Source organism: Cyclopterus lumpus, chromosome 15 (assembly GCF_009769545.1).
Source record: "Cyclopterus lumpus isolate fCycLum1 chromosome 15, fCycLum1.pri, whole genome shotgun sequence".
In the NCBI taxonomy this organism is placed as follows: domain Eukaryota; kingdom Metazoa; phylum Chordata; class Actinopteri; order Perciformes; family Cyclopteridae; genus Cyclopterus; species Cyclopterus lumpus.
This window is the reverse complement of record NC_046980.1, coordinates 18,975,082-18,998,254: the sequence shown is the minus strand read 5'-3', so window position 1 is coordinate 18,998,254 and position 23,173 is coordinate 18,975,082. Positions and strand designations below refer to the sequence as shown.

Below are 23,173 nucleotides of genomic sequence, written 5' to 3'. Positions count from 1 at the left end.
CAGTTGGATGATGATGTTGTTTTGTTACCTTGTGATCCCCCATGCAGACGTTGGGCCCGATGTTATCATACACTATAGACTTCTCCTCGTTTTCAGGCTGCAGACACACAAAATCAGAAATAAATGTTTAGGCATGAAAAACGAGCTGGACGACATAAATGTATTTGTAACAGGGCTGCAGAAAACACACACACACGATGCAGAGTCAGCAGCACCACGTTGGTGTTTACACAGTACGATCTTTACATTACACCTGTCCTGTTTTATGACACGTTCACAGGGCGAGAAATCAATGCACCGGCTTCATTAAGCACAATTAGCGGGATTATATTGCTGATTTAAAAATAAAGGTCCTGTAGAACCGCACAATGTCCATAACTCTTTTTCTTCATCTTTTTTTTGTGACTGCACAATTTGTAGATCAATTTGTAAAAATCTCCTATGTCAATGACCATAGCTGAGGTGCCAATAAAATCCTGGTTATGTAAATCTTTTAATCTTCCATTAGCACACAATTTCTGCTTAATATATCTTCTTTCTGACTCTGAAGTCAGTTTGCAGAGGAGCACAAATAATTGGGGAACAAATGTAAAATTAGCAGTTGGTTGCAAAGCTCATTAATTATGGGTTTATTATGTAGTAGGTTCAGAGAATTGTAAGGGTCAGCGATTAGTACAATAAAGCCAATTTACTGGCAAGTGACCAACAGGAAGTGAATTTGTCTCAATTAGGTTATACGATTGTTTAGGGGAACTTTATTGTGGTTTATCATTCATGAATAACTCAGTAAACATCACAAACACCAGGATTCTCACAGAGCAGCTGTGCGTGGGGGGCGGCTGATTCATGAAGAACACAAGTACGCATTGAGCTGAATGCACCTTTAGGAGCAGTTTGTGCGCTGCGCGGTGAGGGGGGAAATGAAAAGCAGGAGTAATCTACAAAGTGGACATTTGCCTCTGGACCAAATAGTCCCCTTGCTGTAATCTAAGTGCCTATCTGAGGGGATCGTGTTTCAATAACACTCCCTGCACACAAACGAAGCCGCCGCCCCACTCCCACATGGATGTGCAGACTGGAGTATAAATCACACTTGTCTGGTAGAACTAAAGACTTTTTAAACAGCACACACACACACGGGCGAGCAGGCTGGCGGGTGCTACCGGTTGTGACTCGGTTAGCTGCAGAAGAAAGAGACAGAAAGCTTGAAAATGAACCATAAAGCGAAACTTAAATTAACTTCAGACCAATATGGCGGTGGAGCGGGGTCAGCACACCGTGCGCCTCCACCTCACTCTACCTTTCCGGCCGACACTGCCTCCTCCTAAAAACCGCGGATACATTAATCAAACGCACACTTGATAATTTACAAAGGCAACATAACATTTTGTTCAGGGCTCCGTAATCTTTAGACAGATAAACAAATTACTCCGGCGGAGAGGGAGCGCTCGCTCGGCTAAACATTCATTACCGGCGCTCCCGGAGCTGGTGCCGTGCCGCTCAGCCAGCGGGCAACCTTTGCCGTGTTAGGGCTCGGCAAGCAGAAAATAACATGATGGCGAGTTAACCGACCGTGCCATGATAGATGACGCCCACAACGTCGGGCTGTTTACGGGAGGCCCTATGTCTCGACAATCTGCGGTGCTCGGTGCCGGAGAGAGAGAGAGAGAGAGAGAGCGTGCGTGTGCGTGTGTGTGTGTGTGTGTGCGTGTGTGTGTGTGTGAGTGTACGTGTTCTCAGTGAATCATCGGCCAATCTACGAACCACACTAACTGTTCCACTCTGTCGCTGCATTACAAGCAATTAGCCGGCGCTTGAGGGGGAGGAAAAGCAAACAACGGCCCAGCTGTGTGTGTCGGTGTGTGTGTGTGTGTGTGTGTGTGTGTGTGCGAGAATCACCCTTTTCACATAATTCTGACACATTAAGTGGCCGGAATAAGCTGGATGTGTCTTTTTTTCACAACTGTAATACAGTGGTCAGCGTTCTTGTGTGGCTTCAGTCAGTAAAGAGGAAGTCATAAAACACAGCTGAAGGTCTTTCACACACTTTATTCACAGTATTTAGGAATCTAAAATGCTAAATAAGGGGAAGAAAAATAGCGGTCACGGCCGCTTCTCATGTAAAACAGGTGACAAATGAAATGTGGGGAAACTTTGCAGAGACACATTGGCGGATCTGCGAGTAATCCAGCAAACAGAACCGAGGTGGCAGATTGGCTGGAGTTCACGTCGCGCCGGGATGGATTTGGAGCCGAGAGTGACTCTCCCGAGGAAAGAGACGGATCTGTGGCTTTATGAAGAAGACGACGGGGCCCGCTGGAACTCTATAAGTGATGGGCTATATGTACTGCTAGGGTAGACCCGTGGCTTAGCGCTCCGAATTAATATTCGCAGACACCTCATCCTTCCATCTGTGAAGCGATGGAGGGGGTGGGGAAGGGTGATGTGGATCAAGGACGATAGAGTTGTAAAAATCACATTTTAATAAGTGGTGAGGAGGGGTGACGTACCGCCTAAAACATGAAGGAATCAGACTTCTAAAAGCAACCAAGAACCCACAAGTTGAGTCAAAAGCTCACCTTCAAGACCAGCTCTCTGGCGGAGGGAGACAAGAGGATTCGGTCACACCAGGCGGGGCATCTGGTGTTCATGTACTGCTTCCCCTGACTGCTGTCTTCACTGTACGGATAACTGAAGAGACAAAAAAAACACACACAATCAGTAAATCATTTGTAGTCATTCATACACGTTTGGTAACAACTTTATTTGTGCTGCAGGAGGAACAAGGCCAACAAGGAAGGCAATAAATACGACTTGTTTTAGGAGTGATAAACACAAGATATCTGCCTTATCTCACATCAAAATGGTTCCCAGAGAAAACAGCAGCTCCATAAGTATGACCAATCATCTGAGTAATCTCTTGTACCAACACAAATGGATGGCTCAATCAAAACAATCTCTCTCTGCCAACTGTACAGGTTGTGAGTGAGAGCAAGGGAGAGAAAGAGCAATTGAGTAGGAGCGGGCTAGAGGGAGATTCAGTTGCCCATATGTGTAGCTCCATCCCTCCACGGTCATCAAAAACAGATTATGGCGCCGTGGCAAACAGCCGTGAGAGATTGTGTCTCAGAACAGCAGGGAACAATCGCGTGATTTAAGCGTGCGGAGAGCCACAGATTTACATTGACGAAAGATTCAATTTGCGCCTTCGGGGTCATCAAAGTGCCGGAGATTTACACGCGACCAATCCAATTTGTTTGCGGGCGCTCATCAGGATGTAAGACCCGGCTTGCGCACTGTAATGCCGATCCAATTTGCTCCTTCAGTGCGGCTTGCGCGCTAACCGTAGCAAAGCGCAGCAAGAGTGGCTCTTCTCCGAGGACGGCAACGTCCTAATGATTAAATAAACACACACACATCGGGGCCTTCGATTCATCACTCTCGCCAAGCTCCACTGGCTTAATTGGACTTTGTGCTTTGTGCAGAATGCATTTGCTTTGTATGGATATGTGTGCATTCAAATCACTACTGCTGCTGGTCTATATATATATGCATATATATATATGTATATGCATAGATATATATATATATATATATATATATATATATATATATATATATATATATATATATATATATATATATATATATATATATATATATATATATATATGACTTTCTGGTGGACTAATGCTAATAATGATAAACGTTATTTGTACAGCAAGTGCTTTACAATAAAAGGAAGACAGACTGAACATGGACAAAAATAAACTTCAGTAGTGGTAACTTGAAACGTATTAAAAGTTGACATCTTGTGCACAATCAATATTTGGTACCATAGGCCTGAAGCAAAAACGGACCCTTTTTTCAATTTCCCGCCGGACTCAAATTCCCTACTGGTTAAGTTTCTTAGCTAGCATGTAAACTCACTAAAGGTCTAATCCGTGTCGGGTACAGCCAGAAAAAGTGCCCCGGAAAAAAAACAGCAAGTGAGGCACTTTCTTTGTATGCAAGTCCATCAACCACTAATAATAAACAAAAGTAAAAAATAAAGTAAAACAAATATTAAAATCTGGAAACACATTAGGATGCATTCCATTCAGTCAAATTTTAAAAGAATTAAAGGAAAAAAAAAAGAAAGATGGAAAATAAAATAAAAATATGATAACTTCAGTCGAATTAATTTGAGACGAATCAAACATATGGCAAACGGAAATGATGAAGAATTTAGGGACCCTTATGGATGTTATTTTACTTCTTGGGTGCCTTTTCAAAGCAAGGGTCAATAAAGGAAAATGAGCCTTTTAGATAAACTGTTACTCATTTAAAGTTATAAATGAAATCAATGAGTGTGGTCTCCCTCCTATCTGTTCAGTTTGTACAGTTTCTATGGTATATATATATATATATATATAGGCTAATATTCTGCCGTACAATGACCATTTCTTAAAACTGTGAACACACACCCACACACTCACACACACACCCACACACACACACACACACACACACAAACACACACACACACACACACACACACAAAGCCCCCCCCCACCAGGTGTACAAACAGGCCTGCTGAGAGCTACTTAGAGCAGTTCCCTGCCTCCAATTAGCATTAATAGCACTTAAACCATGGGGGAAATGCATGGTTTTTTTTGGTATGCTAATCAAAAGGGCTAAAGAAGTGATCCCGGGATAAAAGAGAGTCCGAAGAATAGGATGAGTGAAACAGAGAGATAGACGAGGAGGCAGAGGAGAGGGGATCAAAACGGATCAGACAGAAAGAAGCAGAGTGAGGAGTGGAAAAGAGCAAAGTCTTCAAAGGGCTCGCGGAGCTGCTCCACTTCAGGGTGGCCCGGGTGCTCTCCGCTTCCTGAGGGATGGTCCCCGGCCTCAACTGGCCTGTGAACAATCCTCCTACCAGGCGCTCTGTTACGGCTTTATTGACTAACAAGCCCGGGGTCATTTCGGTGTTAAAGAGATCGAGAGAAAATCAAGTTCTCCCCCTCTCACCGCCTTCAAACAATGAACTCCCAAGCTTGATAGCAAACTAACCCCCCCACCCCCCTCACCCCAGCACAAAACTTTGCAATCGTTCAGTCATTTTCGATGACAGCCAGGCATTGTAGAAGCTGATTAAAAATACTCAACCGTGGCCATTAAAGGGCCATAAAGCGTCCCTGTGAGTGCAGGTATACAGGTTGATCCCACCCCCACCCCCTTTCTGTTTTCACCGCACCCTCCGCTGGCTCCGATGGAGATAACATGTCTTAATGCGACGGCAAACAGTGGAATAGCGTGCTGGGGCCAAAGTGATTAATGTGTCCGATTAGCGAGCTCACCAACTTATCGGCGAAAGGTAAACGGTCCGAGAGGGTGTGTGGGTTGGAGGCCTTCAGCTCATATCAGGCCCTTATTGCCCGCAGTAAGAGTAATTACACTAATTAATGGGCCAAGCTGATAACTCCCAACAATTGTATGGCTGTGTAGGAGGGGGAGCTTCACTTAAAAAAACAAACACATAAACGGTAAAACAAGTGACTGGGAGTAAATAAAAAGAAATGAAGAAAGCAAATATGACAAAATGTAGCAAAGAATGACCTGTGGGAAGATATGTAGGGTTAAGGCTACAGGTTTGTTAAAAAATAAAAGTTCTGTGCCGTGAAAAGAAAATTGTTTGGTGTGAGTCACGCAACTATGAGACAGCCGACACTTTGGGACGCTGTTGAGTCCAATGTATCCTGTTACAGTCTCAGACAGGAATTACGCGTAGAGCACGCCTCACTTCCTACACCTACAAATGAAAAGAATTTCCCCAATGGGACGAAAATCTATGAAGTTCATATATAGTTGGTCACTGCAGCCTCAAATAATGCCACAATACGCAGTAATTATAGTGTTTTTGTCTCAACGTGCACGCTGCACACCAACTCGAAGCTCATTCTGAGTGCGGAATGTGTTCGAATTGTAAAAATGTCAAAATCATGTATAATCAAAAGACCAAGGCTGAGGCTGATAATGTACTGCATACTACACACTCAGAGTATGCTGCATATGCTGCCGGCTAAATGAACAATAAGTGTGACTGAAGTAAACTGAAGCTGATGTAGCACACATCGGGGCATTTCCAGCAAACACAAAATCAACATATAATGCTGTGTGAACGCCCTACATACTCACTCAGTATGAGTGGTCAGTAAGATAATTCAAACGCAGTCTATAAAACCCTTTCTTTTTGAGTGCGTTGCAGATGGACACTATTGTCCCACAATGCAATGCACAAAGGAAATTCCTTTCAATTGAGCTGCTCTCAACTTGCGTAAAAACTAAACTAATTGTGGATGGTGGTGAAAAAAAAACGAACAACTGCTATGAATGTTTAGTAATAAAACTAAAAGCTTACATCAACTGCAAAAACTTACGCTGCCAGAACCTTACAATATGCTGCACATCCGAGAGGCCGAGTTTAAAAACATTGTATTTCTTTACTTTGTTTGCAGCAAAGAATAATCTGACAAGCTACAAGATGATGTGTGTGTGTGTGCGTGTGTGTGTGTGTGTGTGTGTTTTTTTGAGCTCCCACGTCTGGACCCTCGGGCACCCATTGTGAGCTCATTCATTCATGCTTGGTTTGGGGTTTAATGTTTGACCTGGCTGCTGACACATTACTCACGCCGTCTTCCGGGGCGCTGTCAGCTTGTTTGTCTTGCAAAAGTAAAAGAAAAAGTGGGAGAGGCTGTCGCAACACACACATTGCTGTGCCACACCAGCTACTGTAGCTACACTCACTTTATCTGAATAAGACTTCAAATGAAAGAAAAAAAGAAAAAATATGAACACACCATGGAGCTGTGCATCAAATGCGAGTTAGAGATTTCTGTTGGACCAGACTACCTACCTGCATCCCCAAGACCAGACACTCGGTCCCTGCCAGACTTCCTTGTCCAGCATTCTCTTATCTTCCAATCAAAAGCTATTACCTTGTTCCACATAATGGCAAATAAGTGACAGGCCAAACAGTGGCCTATTCTGGTGCTCAGTATTTATTGAGGGCAATATAAACTTTGGAAGGGCGGGAAGCCAAAGATAAACGACATAGTAACTTTAGCTTTAGTTCAAGGGTGGCCAAGAGCATCATGGGATAATCGGAGTGACTAAAAAAGCCAGAAACTGCAGGGTTTCGAGCGCCTTGCCGCCTCTTACAGCTATTGTTTGTTTGTCGTTGTCGGGGGAGGCTTGGTAAAACACAACACACACACATGCACAGATTCAAAAAGATCAGCCAAATGCTATCAATAAAGCAGAATGTTTGCCTCAGTTTGTAGAGCTGGGAGGCTCGCAGGCAAAACATTGGCACAACGCAGTACAAACAGAGCGAAATGCCACCGGCGGCTCATGGCTGTCAGCCTGCTGGGTTTCAGCTTCTCTGAGCGACGACAGGACAACGCAGATGGCGTCCATTGCATCCTCTCCTCTCTAACAAAGCCCCCCCCCCCCTCTTTTAGTGGCAAGACGAGAGGCGATGACACACAACAGTGGACCGTCTTCGGCGATTAGCGTCAACAATGGCCCCTCATCATTTTCACGGGCTCTCCAGCAGTTAGAATGATGGATGCGCTGATGGGCTGTAAAACAATGTCCCCGTTGAGTAGATCGAGCGCCAAAATCCCGCGGTCGCACTCGGCCCCCCACTCTCGGAGAGGCTCGGACGCAGCGCTTTGAGCGAGCGCTTGACGTTTGAGCGGTGCTCCTTGAGCGGGGGCCACGCGCGGAGCAGAGAACAAGAGGCCTGTTCATGTGGGAGATGATATAGGACTAACGTATACACAGTGGAAACACACAAGCGCACAGGGTGACATCACTCGCAACGGGGCCTTCAGAGGCCAGGCGTGTTGTGGGAAGAGCGTTGTTCGCGGGGAACAAAGGCCACCCCTTGTGTGCGGGAGAGCCATCTGTGCGAGCGCTTCCTATGAGCCTCGAGGAATTTCTCCCCTGACGATTCTCTCGTATGTACTTATTAGCGGTTATTGAAGAGCTGGCGGGGAGCCACTCCGTGTCACTTGACCAGAATTTCTCTCTAAGCTGAAGGGCGAAGTCATTCTGCCTGGCAGCAGCTTTTTGAACCCCCCCCTCCTCGTCATGAAGCTGCGAATGCTGGAGCTTTTCTTCCAGCAGGCTGCTCATTTATGTTTTGGCTTGTCTAGCAGATTTTTTGGGGGGAAATGTACGCTGACGTGCCAATGCTGGTTGCAGAATGCTTCCCAAGACAGTGGAGACATGACTGTTTATCGGTTTCTACCACCTCGCTGGCCTCACCTCCCGACCCCGGGAACCACGCTCTGCCTGGTGTCTAGACTTGACAAACACAGATACGAAGCACTGGAGCCACGCTGTTGCTTGGAGCACCTTCCCAATCGGCCGAGCTTTGCAAATTCCAGAATTTGAACAGGTCAAATTAGTAAGGTGACAGCTTATTAGCCATGTTTCTCACGTTACCATGTCATCGCTTGGGTTGCTGTTTACGGATCCATAAATGAATCAGGCGGCGTAAATCTTAAGACGGCATCTGACCTTGGCCGTAAGAACGGCACATGAACGCTGTCACCCGCCATTCTGTGCCCATGTTTCTTTGACTGGCCAACAATTCTATATTTCCATGCTGTACCTCGCCAGTATCCACATGTTTTGTGCTGTATGTATTTTTACCATGTCTCGTCCCTCCCACTTTACAAACAGACCCACGGGACATCTTCTCTAGTCCCGACTTTCCCCATCTTTCATCCAGCGAACGTCGCATGATGTTCCACACCATTTCCTCGCTCTGAAATCACTCATGATTTGCCCATCGATGGAGTTGTACCGCTGCTCTGATGTCACTCAAAATCTCCCTCAAAGCCCATTTTCGGTAACCAGGTTACCGGCAGAATACATTCTTCCACTGCTCCCTCATTGTCCACTGCATTTCCTCCCGAAGCCAGGGTCCCGATTCAATTTTTGCATCGATCTTGCGCAAAAAAGAATGGCAAAGAAATCAGATCAGAGGAATACTAAAAGCTTTCCCCTAAATCAATCACAATACATGAATAAGTTAATGCTGCCATAGTATGTTTTAGGGGACATTACCTTAGTTATGCCATTTCAAATATGAAATCAAAAGTACCATAATGTACTGTATAATAAAACTTACCATTATCTTCAGTCAAACGGCCCATGCAGCAGGCAACCTATGTAAAGATAATGACCGGATAGTTTGCTGCAGTACAATGGATTAAACACAGAAGAAACTGTGTCTGAACAAACGCTGGGTTTCTAATTAATGGGCTCATCTGTTCTCTCCCAGCACACCGGTAGAGGAAACCAGAAGCGAAACATGGGCTCCTGTGTATGAGTGCAGCGGCCGACTGGCTCCAGGTCCAACTGTGACAAGGCCCGGGCAAATTCCTCACCCCGGTGCCCAAGCACTTAAGACTTGTCAGGGCCAACTTTGACAGACGGCTTTTTAAAAAGTGAAGCGATGTGCATTTTTACGGCTTGCAGCGAGGGGGAAGAATTTGTGTGTATACTTGTCGCGACAGAGATGTATATCCATTCCAAAAAAAGAAAAGAATGGGAGCTGCTGGCCAGGGATGCTTCAGCTGTAGTAACGTTGTAAAAAAAAAAAAATAGAAAGCTGGCGATACAAATTTCTCCGTGTATCAGTCACTTTGTGTGATCCAGCCCTTTGTTCAACATTAACAGCGTGTCTCATTTCGTGACAACTTCTCATTCACCGCCGAGAAGACGGACGGAATTAATTCGCAGATTAAATGTTTGTGAATCGTATTGATTTATAGATTTCAACAAAAGTGAGCCGTGTGCGCGCATGAGAGTGTGTGTGTGTGTGTGTCAGATGGTGTGCTCCGGTCGGCTTGCATAAAAAATTTTTAAAAAGAAGGGAAAAAAAAGAGCAATATCCTCACAGATGGCGAGGGGCTGGTCCGGAGCAGGCTATATGATGGAGAACAATCGTTGAGGCTTGATTGCTCAAGGAGCACAAGGCAGACCTGACAGGGGGGAGGGGTACTAGGATGTGTGTGTGTATGTGTGTGTGTGTGTGTGTGTGTGTGTGTGTGTGTGTGTGTGTGGTGTGTGCATGAAGTGGGAGGAAGGGGGTTGTTTAAGTTTAACTAGGCTACTGCTACCCATTACAAGCATGACAATGATGTGGCTTGTCGCGCGCAGAGTAGATCAAATCAAATTTCATATGCTGCTCCCGGGGTTTTCATCTGTTTGATTCATCATCACCTCAAGTGTGTGGAAATCATTTGTATTCTTCAGCGGCGGCACATTCATTCCTCCCCGCGGAGGGATGATTCAGTATTATATGGATAGGTGCAAAAGTCAGCCGGTGTAAAAGAACAATAAATCCACCTGTCACTTATGCAAAGTGATGTAAATGGGGTCCCTGATTAAGATACAGAGTCATTTAAAAAACAGCGACTGGCAGAACCTTGACACATGCACTCTCTCTCTCTCTCGCGCTCTCTCTCTCTCACACACACACACACACACACAGTCTGGAGATCTCACACTCGTTTCACACACATATGCACACACACACACAAACCTTACGCTGAAAGCCACACACACACGGTCTGATAGCTCTATGTATCGCACACACACTCACACTAAAATCCCCCGCCGCCTGCCACTAGAGCAGTTTATCAAGTAATTATTGTTTGATTACAGCGTTTCATTATCTGCACTGATTGAGTCACAACCGGCGGCAAAGGTCAAGCGCCATTAACGCTCCGCTCTCGAAACATATTTCCACGCCGGCCGCGTGTTTGCCCTCCCTCTCCCTTGAAAAGGCTAATTGCGAATGCATTTGTTTGAGGAAGAGGAGAGGAGACCACCCCGCTCCGGTCTCCCCCAAGTGCCACTGAAACGGAATATCAATGCCGTCCAGAGCACAGCGTCACACACACACACACACACACACACACACACACACACACACACACACACACACACACACACACACACACACACACACACACACACACACACACACACACACACACACACACACACACACACACACACACACACACACACACACACACACACACACACACACACACACACACACACACACACACACACACACACACAAAAACATACGCATGGGGCAGGATTGGTACCATTTCCAATCATACTCAACAACTGATACCCGTCAAACATGGGTCCAACGGTTTACATAAAACCATTTTGGACAATAAGGGGGTGATTGACTGCTTCTGCCATCACATATTAGAGTTTTTCTCGATTGCTAAAACACAAAACCTGGTTCCTGTAGCACAAACACCCAAACCTTTTCGTCATTCCCAGAAGCACACACACATTTCCCATAACCAAAAACACAATTCACCTGTGTCCACACATGCTCTCAATATAATTAACTCAAGTTATCATAACATAAACTCAGAGACCACACCCTTCTCAAGGTGAAAACACTCAGGCTGAAAATTGTTAACACACCAATCAGAATTGGGGGTCAATAAATAGAGCTTAGAGGCATGCTCATGTCCTTTGGAACAATGGATCCCAACCATGCAGAGGTTGAGAGACAAGAGAAAGGAAGAGGAAGAGGAAGAGGGAGATGGAGATGGATAGGGAGAGGCAGAGGCAGAGGACAGCAAAGACAAGTAATTTCTGATGAAATACTATGGCCTGACCCTGACCTGAGACAAGATCATGCTGATATTGATGCCGATGCTGATGAACCTGTATATGTGCTTAATCTGGAAGTGCTGTTGAATTAATCCCTCCTGTGTGTAACAAACAATAATGTAGTCTGTGTTTTGACAGCTTGTGTGTATTGTCTGAGGGTAAAGACTGATTGGGACCCAGAAGTTAGATGTTTGGACTGTTGGGTGTGAGTTTTTAAAATTGTGTGTGAAGATTTGAAAAAATGGTGAGTTGTTCCAGGAATTGTGTCTTAGCAATCGAGAAAAACTGTAATAATGAGTCCATATGGTCAGTGTAGTCACTGCATTTACCAACAAGTGATTGTACCCTGCGGTGGGAAACTCATAATAAACATCTCTGAATTTTGTGATTTTGAAAGGTTACGAATAAACTGAAGGATTAAGTATTTTTAGGCTTAATAAACCATTAGAAAGCTAATAATTACTTTTAAAAATGTGTTGTATATATCTGTATATAGACACACACACAATGGTAGAAATGACACATGATACATGAGAACAGACATCTCAGAAACATGTCTCACTTAGAGAAGGATAACTCGCTGATCTATATATTCAACTTTACCTGACCCTTTTGCACTTTGTGCTGCTGTAGGAGCATGAACCAATACAGCAGGTGCACTTGGAGACGCCCGTGCACCCCAAGACTTGCCGCTTTGCACTTGCCGCTGTGCTATTAAACCGCCCTTATAGAGCCCTAAGAGGGCCACATCGCTCATTGTAATAGAAAACCACATGACTAGATCCGGAGATCACCAACAAATGTAAAAGTCATGAATGTCTGCATCAAACTGCATGAAGATGTTGTGACACTCATCTAAATAAAAAAGTTAGGGACACCATTTCAGTAGGATTCATCGTATGGGGACAATAAAATTGCCATAGTAAGACGCTGCTAGAGCAGCTGAAAAATACGTAAGGACCAGATTTCATTGAAATGAAAGCTCAGACAGTAGCATAAATCAGAAAGGAATGATTTAGGCATTAGTGTGTGAGTGTGGGATGTAAAATAGCTCCATACCTGGGTGGGAAGGAGATCTCCAGTTCATGCAGCCGATCTTTGAACACTGACAGCTCTTTGTCGTACTGTAAAAGCTATGGCAAGAAAAAAAAAAAAAGAAGCATTAAGGGGAAAGTCAACAAAAGCCTGAATACTCTTTCAGCTTTGCCCTTTTTTACATTCACACATCCATTTCTTAAAGCTTTCCACTGTGGGCCTCCGAGCGGCTATAGGTCCTGCTGAGCAGCTTTGCCAACACGAATATGGTCTGAATGGTGTTTATTTAGGCTTCAAACTTTATATTTGTCCCTTGGAAGATAAGTAGGATTTCCCCCAACAAACGGACACATTCCGAGACAATTCAAGGATGATGCAAAGCCTCTTCCCATTCCAACAGTTAATTTGAGATTTCTGCTATTTACTGGACGTAGAAGTCAGTATTCTTCCTTCATCATGAGGGGTGGATAAGAATAAACCAAATGAGAGTTTATGGGAGTAGATATCATTTAGTTATCTCTGTGTTCCCCCAAGCTTGCAAAAATCGACAGCAGTTGACCAGTCATGTGTGTGTGTGTGTATGTGGGTGTGTGTGTGTGTGTCACTCGCTCGCACTGTCCTACTGGGGGTCTACCTCGCCACACTGACAGTGCATCCGCACACTCTTCATCAATCATGTCTGCTAACCCAGCTGTACTCACTCACCAGAGTGTACACACACATGTCCCCCGATTCCCCCCATCTCACAAAGCCCATAAATCATTAGTGAAAAGTGCAATTAGCGGCTCCTTGTACACATTAATTATCTCGGAGATGAAGAGGTAGCCTGGGCACCTGCATGGCTGCCTCACTGAGAGACGTGACGGCGACGTTTCCAGGCTACCCCGGAGGACCTCCCCCCTCTTCCTTTCAGACAGGAAGACACCGAGATGAAGCCGGGACACGTTTGTTCTGTGGTAAATTGGGCTATTGTACACGTTTCAAACACCCAGCGACAATTGCGGCCCGATGAAGACCTCATCCTAGACGGCGCGAGTGTGACAGCGGCTGTACATGCAGCTCGACGTTAATGACATTACATTGGTGTATTACACGTGGAGATGTGCTGATGGCTACATGATGAAATATCATGTCGGGGGCTACTCGAAAGGACGTCCTCACAAAGTGGAGACACAGGAGGAGGGATGTTATATCAGCAGAAGGTAAATACAGTCTTCCATCTACACTGACATATATTTGTGCATGTATGACCGCGTATGGATTGTTTGTCTTGTTGAGTGCACATGTATAAAAATAAAATAAGCCAAAGTCCGTGTGTGTGTGTGTGTGTGTGTGTGATTACGTGTCAGTGGTGTAGAACAGTGGCCATTACTTGCAGGCAGAGGGGCCTCCCAGACGGAGTCTCGGCGGTTCAGGAGGGCAGATGTGCTGCATTCATCAAACTCACAGTGCCGGGGTCACAGGAGAGACTCACACACTGTGGATGAGGGATGACTGAGCAGGAGATGCAACCCCACGCTCCACTGTACACCCCACCTCGCCATCCACCCGCTGACACCTTCCTCTAGCACGTATGTGTGCGTGTGTGTGTGTGCGTGTTGCAGCCTGACTGACAATGGAGGTTAATAGCAATACCCATTATTTAGAGGTATCTGATAATTCTTTGTGAAAATGAAACTTTCTATTTCTGATTTAAGATGAAGGAAGACAGTGGAATTTATTAGCAAACAGTCAGCTTCATGGGTTGGGTGAAAACGCTGTCTCTGGCTGATTTGTCATTGTTTTAAACATATTCCTTTCGAAACAAGAACCCCGTAAAGTGATGCTAAATATACACTTGGTGGCTAGGTACATGATTTTGTGCTAAAAGATTGCTACGGTCGAATAGTGCAAAACATTTTGTGCTGTGTTTTTTCCTCACCAGTTCTCCTTGAACTTTGATGGAAAACAAGGTTCTTAGTTTGTTGTCGGGATGTCGGGGGGTGTTTCAGTTGCATTGTCCTTCCCAATACAACCCAGCAAGCTCCGACGGTTGATGAAAATTAATTGCAATCTTTTCAGTCGTCTTAGGATGTCTTCAGCATTCAGCATTTGGTTGTACTTACCAAAATGCCAAACCGTAGGCTTCAAACAGCAGTCCACAAACCAATGGGTGATGTCCCGGTAATTCATTATTTACTTCTTATTAACATAACATTCTATGGGGTCGGGCTATAACTGGGCTAATATTGTGTATTCTGGACCCAGCGTAAGAGTATAAATGCTCAAACTGGTATAACGGTGAATGCTCAAATTAATAATTGACTATTTTCTACACACATGAAACCTGTTGAGGTAAATCAACTGAGTGTGACAGTTTAAACGGGATGAGCAACATATGGCTCTGTGTATCTACGCAGTGTGCCTTAAGTGAATGACAAGTCATTCATTCAAGTGAATAAAAACAAAAACCCGAAGCAACGCATTTCACACCACATTTCATCCCAGGTCAATTAAGCATAATGCTCTGCTGCTCTGCCAGGTCAGTGGTCCTATTGGTTCAAGGCCTCATGACATTATAACGCCAGGAGTAGTTTGTCAACCAGAAATGACCTTGGGAGTTGTGGAGGTGGCCCAGCAATATCACAGAGGGAAAAAGATGAAGGAGTGTCTGGATAAAAACTACCCTGTCATTGACTCAAATTTCTGACTTTGGTTGGACGATAGACGCGCTCTTAAATCAGAGTGGCAGTGATAGCTAAGCGGCAGGAAGTTGAGGAGATTTGAAAAAAAAATCTGAGGGCTATGCAACCCCCCCCCCCCAACTGTTCCTCTCTCTGTGATGGCGGTTTATCCACCACCTGTAATTGTGCTTTGATTTACGCATTGTCAAATATCCCCTGTGACAACACCTGCTGCCATTAAAACCCATCAATAAATGTTGGGGTGAAAGGTCATTTAATTTGATTTTTACACTGCGCACTTGGCTTTCATTGCAGGGGGCCATATTTTTCCTTCTTTTTATGGGATCTTCATTATTTTGTGAGGAAAAAGCGATAAACTGTCACTGCCGGGAGGGGGTGGTGGGCTGATTGGTGTTGAGAGGGACCACCCCAAACACAAAACAACACTACAGTGCACTGCAACTCTGAACTATGAAGAGGAAGGACATTGAGAAATTATTCCACAATAAGAACACAATTTGGGCTTTCTTCACCCCTATGTCATGCTTGTAAAAAAAATACAATTTGAATAGATAACAGTAAATAAAGCATAGATTATAGCCTTCGCAGTGAAGCCGACATGAGGTGCGCGTGCGCCAGAAAATTATAAAACTACGGCCACACATAGAATACTTGATTTCTTTCTTTTCAGGGCTTGTACATATGCCATAAAGTAGTCAATGAATATGAGACATGAGTTTACAGATAACTACAATCCCTCTTCAGCATTATGGAGGTTGATTTATGCCATTTTACCGGTTGCACTTGTCGTCTTCTTGCTTCTTCGCGGTACAGTTTGCTTGCACGCCCTCCGGCGAGTCGGAGAATACCGCAACGAGCAGAGCATCAAGCCGTGCCTCCTTGGAGCTTGCTCGCCATCTGCGGAGGCTCACGCCACGGTGCCAAGCGCGAGTATAAACAGAGCTCAAAGCCTCCGGCTCGTGTATGCTATCTATTCTGAGAGGGCTAAGTAAGCAGTCAACACTTTCTGGACCATTCCAAAGAGAGGCGGACAAAAAAAAGAAGAGAAAGAGACAACCAACGGGCGCTATACAGCATCAGTTTATATAAATCCTATAAGGGCCCATTTCATTCAGAATGGCTTCTGTAGGAGATTTGACAGGGAGAAAAATGCTGGAGCGGCATTTGTTCTTTATTCTTCTATGTCGTCTCCGGGGCTTTTGAGTAATGCTGAGGACTACACTGCCAGCATGACAAGGAGAGGCAGGCCAGACAGGAAAGGTTCATCACTTGCTACAGCCAGTACACAAATGCACCCTCCTTCTCCTGCTGCCCCCCATCGGCAGACACCACACTGATAAAGTCACAATAAAGAGATACTGAAACAAAATCGATGGAGAGCCCCCCCACCCCCACCCCCCGGCGGGGGTGTGCTGCAGGAGAGGAAAGGAACGCTGCAGATCTACAGACGTACAGCATAGCACGCACACACACAGACACACACACCCCTCTCATCTCTCCACCGAAGCAAGGCCCCGCGGTGCCCCTTTGCACCATGAGCACCTGGAAAATGTAATCTTCCAAAATACTCATCAGGGCTCTCCATCGTCCCGCCGTGACAGCGCCGAGGATAATTAATTATACAATTTCGATGGGAATATCGACTAAACAAACCTATTAATCATAGCAAAAGTCAATAGGCATGGACACATTCAATCATGTCCCGGCCAATGATTACTCCTCTCAAAATACAATAATTATTTTCAAGAGCTGCCTCGAATTAAATTCCTGTCAAGCCGGTACAAGTCTTGCAGTTGATGAAGGATGCAATGGATTTTTTTTCTCTCCCCCCCCCCCCCCTTTTCCCCAGTGGAGGAGTGTGAGGAGGGACATTTATCCTTTTGGAAAGGTAGTTTGTTTTATAAGGATCATAACATGGTGTGTTTAACTAGACCATGACCATCATATTATCTCTGATGCCCCCTTTATGTCATCCATCTTGTCAGTTGGAAAAGGGGGAGGGGGTGGTGGTGGGGGGGCTCAGTCTCTTACGGCTACACTTCCTGCACATTTCTGCTGATCAGATTCAATGATTCTCCCCTGTCCAACATCAAATGAAGCTAGGTCAGAAGACCTTGCATGCCCGTCATTTATTTCTCATTCACTTCTCACGCATGCTCACTCATTATTCACTTGCTGTCATTGTTTGGGGCTGTCAATCATGACACCAGCTGTTTAGATCAGCTGGTCTCCTCTATCCAACGAAACAATTACATGGTTATCCTCTCATCTTGCTGCTGTTTCTTTTAAATATGACTGTCTCTCTACCTTCAGTTCATTCATGTTGCTGTTATGCATCCTTCCACCTCCCCATCTCCGCCCAGTCTTCATCAGATCCATCAGCTTCATCAAGTCATCATTCTATCAGCCTCATCAGCCAACACCAGGTCTGGACTCCATGGGGGGATCTATCTTGTTGCTGATCGGGGCAGATGGCCCTCAATTACAAATCCAAAGACTCTGAGACTTTATCATCACATATCATCTGTTAACAATAAACATTATTCTTTCTTTATCTGACTGGTCTCTCCTGATTGAAATGACATATTTGTCTAAATAGCTGACCGATGTCCTGTCCTGCTGTTTAGATGCTCTTCATTCAAGAAAAATGTTCACACGATAACATGTATTCATGACACGTGTTTAAGGATTATTTCTCCCTCGAAAAAAACCTGGTTTCCGATTTGTAGGTCAAACAGACAGACTTGTTCACACAGATGAAGTTGTGCGTCCAATCGTCCCTAAACCCACATCGCTGCGCTGGATTCTGGGTAAGCTTTGTGTAACTTCAGCGCAGTGCAGGAAAAACTCATACAGAACACAGTTATTGTGGGACATTGTGTTACAGTGCAGGGAACTTGCCATCGTCTTAAAAAGGGACAGTTCCCCACCTTTTAATGTGGATGTCCACTCAGAGTCCACGGTGAATCTCGTTGATGGAAATTATTGCTTCGATTTACAACTTTTACTGTCAACAGTGATTGGACATTGGATTGGAAGGAGGTGAATTTCCCTATGCAAATTCAATCAAACGGGAGGAGGGAGAAGTAGTGGAGTAAATAAAAAATGTTTTGCCTACAGGAGGCTGCATTCAGAACACAGGCATGAAGCAGAGCAATGCTGGAAAAGAGCATCAGTTAGGTTTAAGCCTTCGCAGACAAAAATACTCATTGACTAAGACAGTAGCATGCAAACATAAGGACATATCAAAAAGTGTGTGTGTGTGTGTGTGTGCTTCCCTTTCTATACCGGCTATCTAAATATGAAAAGCATTCTAATCAAATTCTGTAGCTGCGATTAAACTTTTGACTTCCATTCCTTTGTGCTCTGCCCCTCACCCAGATAATCAATTTGAAAAGTAGTTAATGGCAGCTGTAGTCAGTATACATTTGATAAAGAACATCTACACAGCTGATGAACTGAATTAAAATATAATATTATAATAAACAACTGGAAGTGGAGAAATGGGAGAGCAGATTGATATATAAAGGGTTAGGAAGTGAAGGGGGTGACTTACCGAGGTCCCATTGTTTTCCCGGAAAACGTCCTGGTAGACATAATTAAAAAGCTTCTTTTCAAGTTGAAGAACAACCTGAATTGTTGGCGAGAGAGAAACAGCGCTCTGATTAATACAAATGCTAATGCACTTTTGTAATTAGAGCGCTAATGAACAGCCGTGTGCTGCAGCGGCGGACAGCGCTGGTAGTTCTACACGTGTCTCACTGAGGCATCACTTTACAATGCATGTTAACACAGCCTATAATAACTTAGGTTGAGGTGTATGACAAATATAGAAGGATAAAAATAATTACTATTTGAGGGTTTAATTGCAAGTGCAATTTTCCCTCCCCAACATGCAGCATCATTGTATTCCTGCAGGGGAAAGGAAGGAATTCTACAGCCCAATCAATAAACTTCGATGGAATCGCCACAATCGGTGGCATGCAAATCTTTCACATAACTCTGATGCGCACCTTCTTACCACTGACCAATATGAAGCTGCCATAGCTCATTAGGGGTTTTATTTAGCGCTCCAAAGTTAAATAAGAGAATAAACTGCGTTGGTTCAAATATTTTTTTTTTATGACAGAGTACAGAGAAAATATAGAGAAGCTCTGAGAGCTGTTGTGACTGACTAGCGCTAGCATGTTTCCCTGCTTGCTAATGAGTTTGACAGCTAACCATGTGCGTGGTCGCTACCTCAGCTTATTCCACCCAGATGAATTTTTTTATTAAAGTTTGACAAAAAGGTGTCGGGATGACAATGTGGTTTGAATGCAGTCACAAATGTTTAATTGAAATGCCATTATGACAAGTCAGTGATGTCACACATTATATTCCTATTGTCTTAGACCAGTGGTCACCAACCTTTTTAAGCCCAAGATCCCTGACCTCTGCCTTGGTGACAGGCAAGATCTACCTATTGAGGCATTGAGAGTAAAACACTGTCCAGACTGTACTTACAACTTGAGGCTTTTTATTTGGCCTCATTGTGATTGAATGAAATCAAACACTTTCAAATTGATGTGACCAAGAACACACTAAATGACTTAATTTCAGTGCAACATAAGAAGTTAATTATTTGTTAACCGCACACAATATGAACAAGTAAAAACACATTTGCAATGAGCAGGCTGGATGAACTACCAATATTAATGTTGTATTTATCAACTGAAGCTACAACACAACACTGACACAATTCTCAGTCAGTTACTAACGTAAGTTCAGTTCAGCTCTGTGTCCCATCACAATGCCATCAGAAGTCATGTGACTCCAGTCAGTCTGTGACTGAACACTGTCTGTGAGTGCCTTGTAGTTGGGCTCATAAGCACAGACAGCCAGTCTGAGGCAGTCTGTGAGCCGGCTCCTGGATTTTGATTTGGTGATTTTCTGAACTCCACTTACGCAGTTTTCGGGATATTCATGAAAGTTTTTCTTAGAAGACAATAACAATAAAGTGCAACCTCTAAAGAACTAAACAAAACAAGTTCAAATATTTGGAAATAAAGACTTTTACTGAGTTTTACACTGAATCTTAAAACATTGCATATTGTGCAACCTGTGCAAAAGAAAATTAGTACAGATATCTGTGAGCCATCATGTTTTATCAGCATTAGTGGCTGCAATGAGCTGCTTTCCACTACAAATCTTTTTAAAACGGGGTTGTAGGCTTGATACGGCCACTCTCAATTCATGCTCAATGTTGAGCTTTTGTTTTGAAGGGTAACAGCAGAAAAGCCAATCTCATGGAGGTAGGACCTTGCCAGTTGCCAAGAATCTTGGCCGTTGCGCATGGGCAGGCGTAACCTGTTAACGGCGTAACGTAAACATTTATGTAAAGGTACAGGCATTTCGCCATGTATTTATTAATGACTTGGTTTTTTGTCCGTGTGCTCTGTAATTTTGTAATATGTGAAGTTCTCAATAAAGGTCTTTCTGCATGTCTCCCTGCGCCCTACCTGTAGCACCACAGCGGACTACGTTCCCCTCGTTCCGGGGAGCGCAGCTGAGAACACTTCCACTGTGTAAGAACACATTTTCAGGCGTTCATGAATCAGGCGATCAGAGATCTTTTCCGAAGTCCGTAAGAAAACATTTCAGAAGACACTTCAGAAAATGTCCGAGAATGAGGTACAATGCATTTCTGAATTTATTTTCATTTTATTTTGGAGAGCGACAGGGAACGTCTCCGAGATCGACCGGTAGATCGCGATCGACGGGTTGGCGACCACTGTCTTAAGACAGTCCAAACATGAGTAACCATGAACAACCTTCTCCTAAATCCCCAAAAACTAGAAAATAATGATGTCATCAAGTATAAATTGTGGACAATTAATGAAGTAGGAGAGATGTTATAGATGACAAATATGGGTACATTTTCTGTACAACTAAGAATATCACATTCACTGTCAAATGAGCAGCGCTAGACTCAACATCCAATGACATCACAAGTTTGAGACATACCTCCCCTGTTTTCTGTGAGCACATGCTCACATAACAATTGGCCTTTACTAGGCCACGGAAATAACAATACATTTAAATGGTATTCTCCTTTAATGACTTATAGCTCACCTTTCGGTCATTGTCACTCTCTCGGAATATTAGCTTGTCGACTTCATTGGTGTCGGCGGCTCTGACTGTCTGCATGGCGGCAGTGGAGCAGAGACTCTGGAGGCGAAAGGAGGAGGAGAGTGAGTGATCAGACAGATGCAAAGAAGAAAAAAAGGTAAAGGGCAAATGCTGTTCGGGATACACAAAGATTGTTAGCATAGAAAACACTTTATTTGTATTTCTTTTACTATGTTACCCACATGTTCAGACTTTGTACACTCGTTGTAGAAGTAGAGACCAACACCATACACTGCAATGCTCCGCATTGAATTTATTTTATTTTTAAAGAACGAGAGGAGGGACAGTGAGGTGTTCACCGTCCCTCCTCTATGTACTGACCACATGGACTGTGTGCATGGTTAAATTCCCTTTTGTGGACTATTTTAACAATTAGTTAAACATTCGACCATCTGTGTTTGAAGACAGTTGAATGAGGTAATCCCTCAGCCAGCGGTTCCCATAGCACACGGCGGAGATCGGGTGACCTGATTGAAATTCAAAGCACAGATTAGATAATCGGGTCAAGCCAATATAGCGGGGCAGCAAAAAGGGACCCTTCAGACTGAAATGTCACAAATCAGGCTTCGGCCACAGAGAAACGGCACGCCTGATTAGAACAAACACCGTGCCCTGAGAGAAAGTGGAACAACTCTCTGCAGCCTCCACCCCCCAACCTCCCCATTAGTGCCTCCAACCCATTCCTTCACCCCCCCCCCCCCCCCCCAAAAGCAACTTTCTAAAGCCCTAACAAATCGCTCCATCTTTCACTCATTTAGGCCATCCAAATGCAGGGTCAATATGGTCCCCTGGCAGCCAAATGCTAATGCGCTTAAGTGCGCTTAAGCAGCTTTGTGCGATGAATAGGCCAAAGAAGGAGCTGGTGAGAAGGCCAAGAGATACTTTCCCTGTCAAAAAGTCATTGTAGCCACAACTAGCAAAGGCAATCGCAGACAGTTTTTGTCAACTCCGATTAGTGCCAACTGCACCAAATTTTGTTTTTTTTGTTTTGTTTAATACTATATTTCATTCACTTATCTTTATTTTATTTTATATAAAACTACAACCTTTATGATCGGTGAATTGAAGGATGTGAGTTTTAAATATATATATTTTCTAAACAACATTTTCAAATGGACCTTATTGTTTAGGGATTCTGAGAGCATCGGGGTCTTGTAATTCTTCCAAGCACCCCTTCTGTCGGCCGCTTTGCAAATCCTAAAATCAGTCAAGCAGAACTCCCTAGCCACTTTGACAGCTAATACTGAGGACAGAAGGTCACGCCACTTAATTGCATAAGCAATAAGCATCAAAACAGCATCAAAACCCGGTCATCCCTGCAATCTGCAGTGGTTGACATGCACAAGGGATGTGAACAGATAGATATGGTAAATGGACCTGTACTTGTATGGCGCTTTTCTAGTCTTCCGACCACTCAAAGTGCTTTAACACTACATGACATAATTCACCCATTCATACACTGATGGCAGTGGCTACGGTTCCACCTGCCCATCAGGAGCAACTAACATTCATACACACATTCATACACTGTAGGCACAGCTACGGAAGCAATTTGGGGCTAATTGACATGGGCT

General features: G+C 44.2%; 1 protein-coding gene across 1 annotated transcript in view; it reads right to left on the bottom strand.

Annotated features, from left to right (window-relative positions):
• LOC117743862 (inositol polyphosphate-5-phosphatase A) overlaps positions 1–23,173 on the bottom strand; it is a 132,500-nt gene that overhangs the window by 3,480 nt on the left and 105,847 nt on the right. Inside the window, exons 10-14 of the mRNA XM_034551764.1 lie at positions 21,543–21,638; positions 18,988–19,062; positions 12,772–12,845; positions 2,580–2,691; positions 29–97 (exon numbers count right to left, since the gene is read on the bottom strand). Coding sequence (XP_034407655.1) covers positions 29–97; positions 2,580–2,691; positions 12,772–12,845; positions 18,988–19,062; positions 21,543–21,638 — 426 coding nt within the window. The remainder of the gene's footprint in view (positions 1–28; positions 98–2,579; positions 2,692–12,771; positions 12,846–18,987; positions 19,063–21,542; positions 21,639–23,173) is intronic.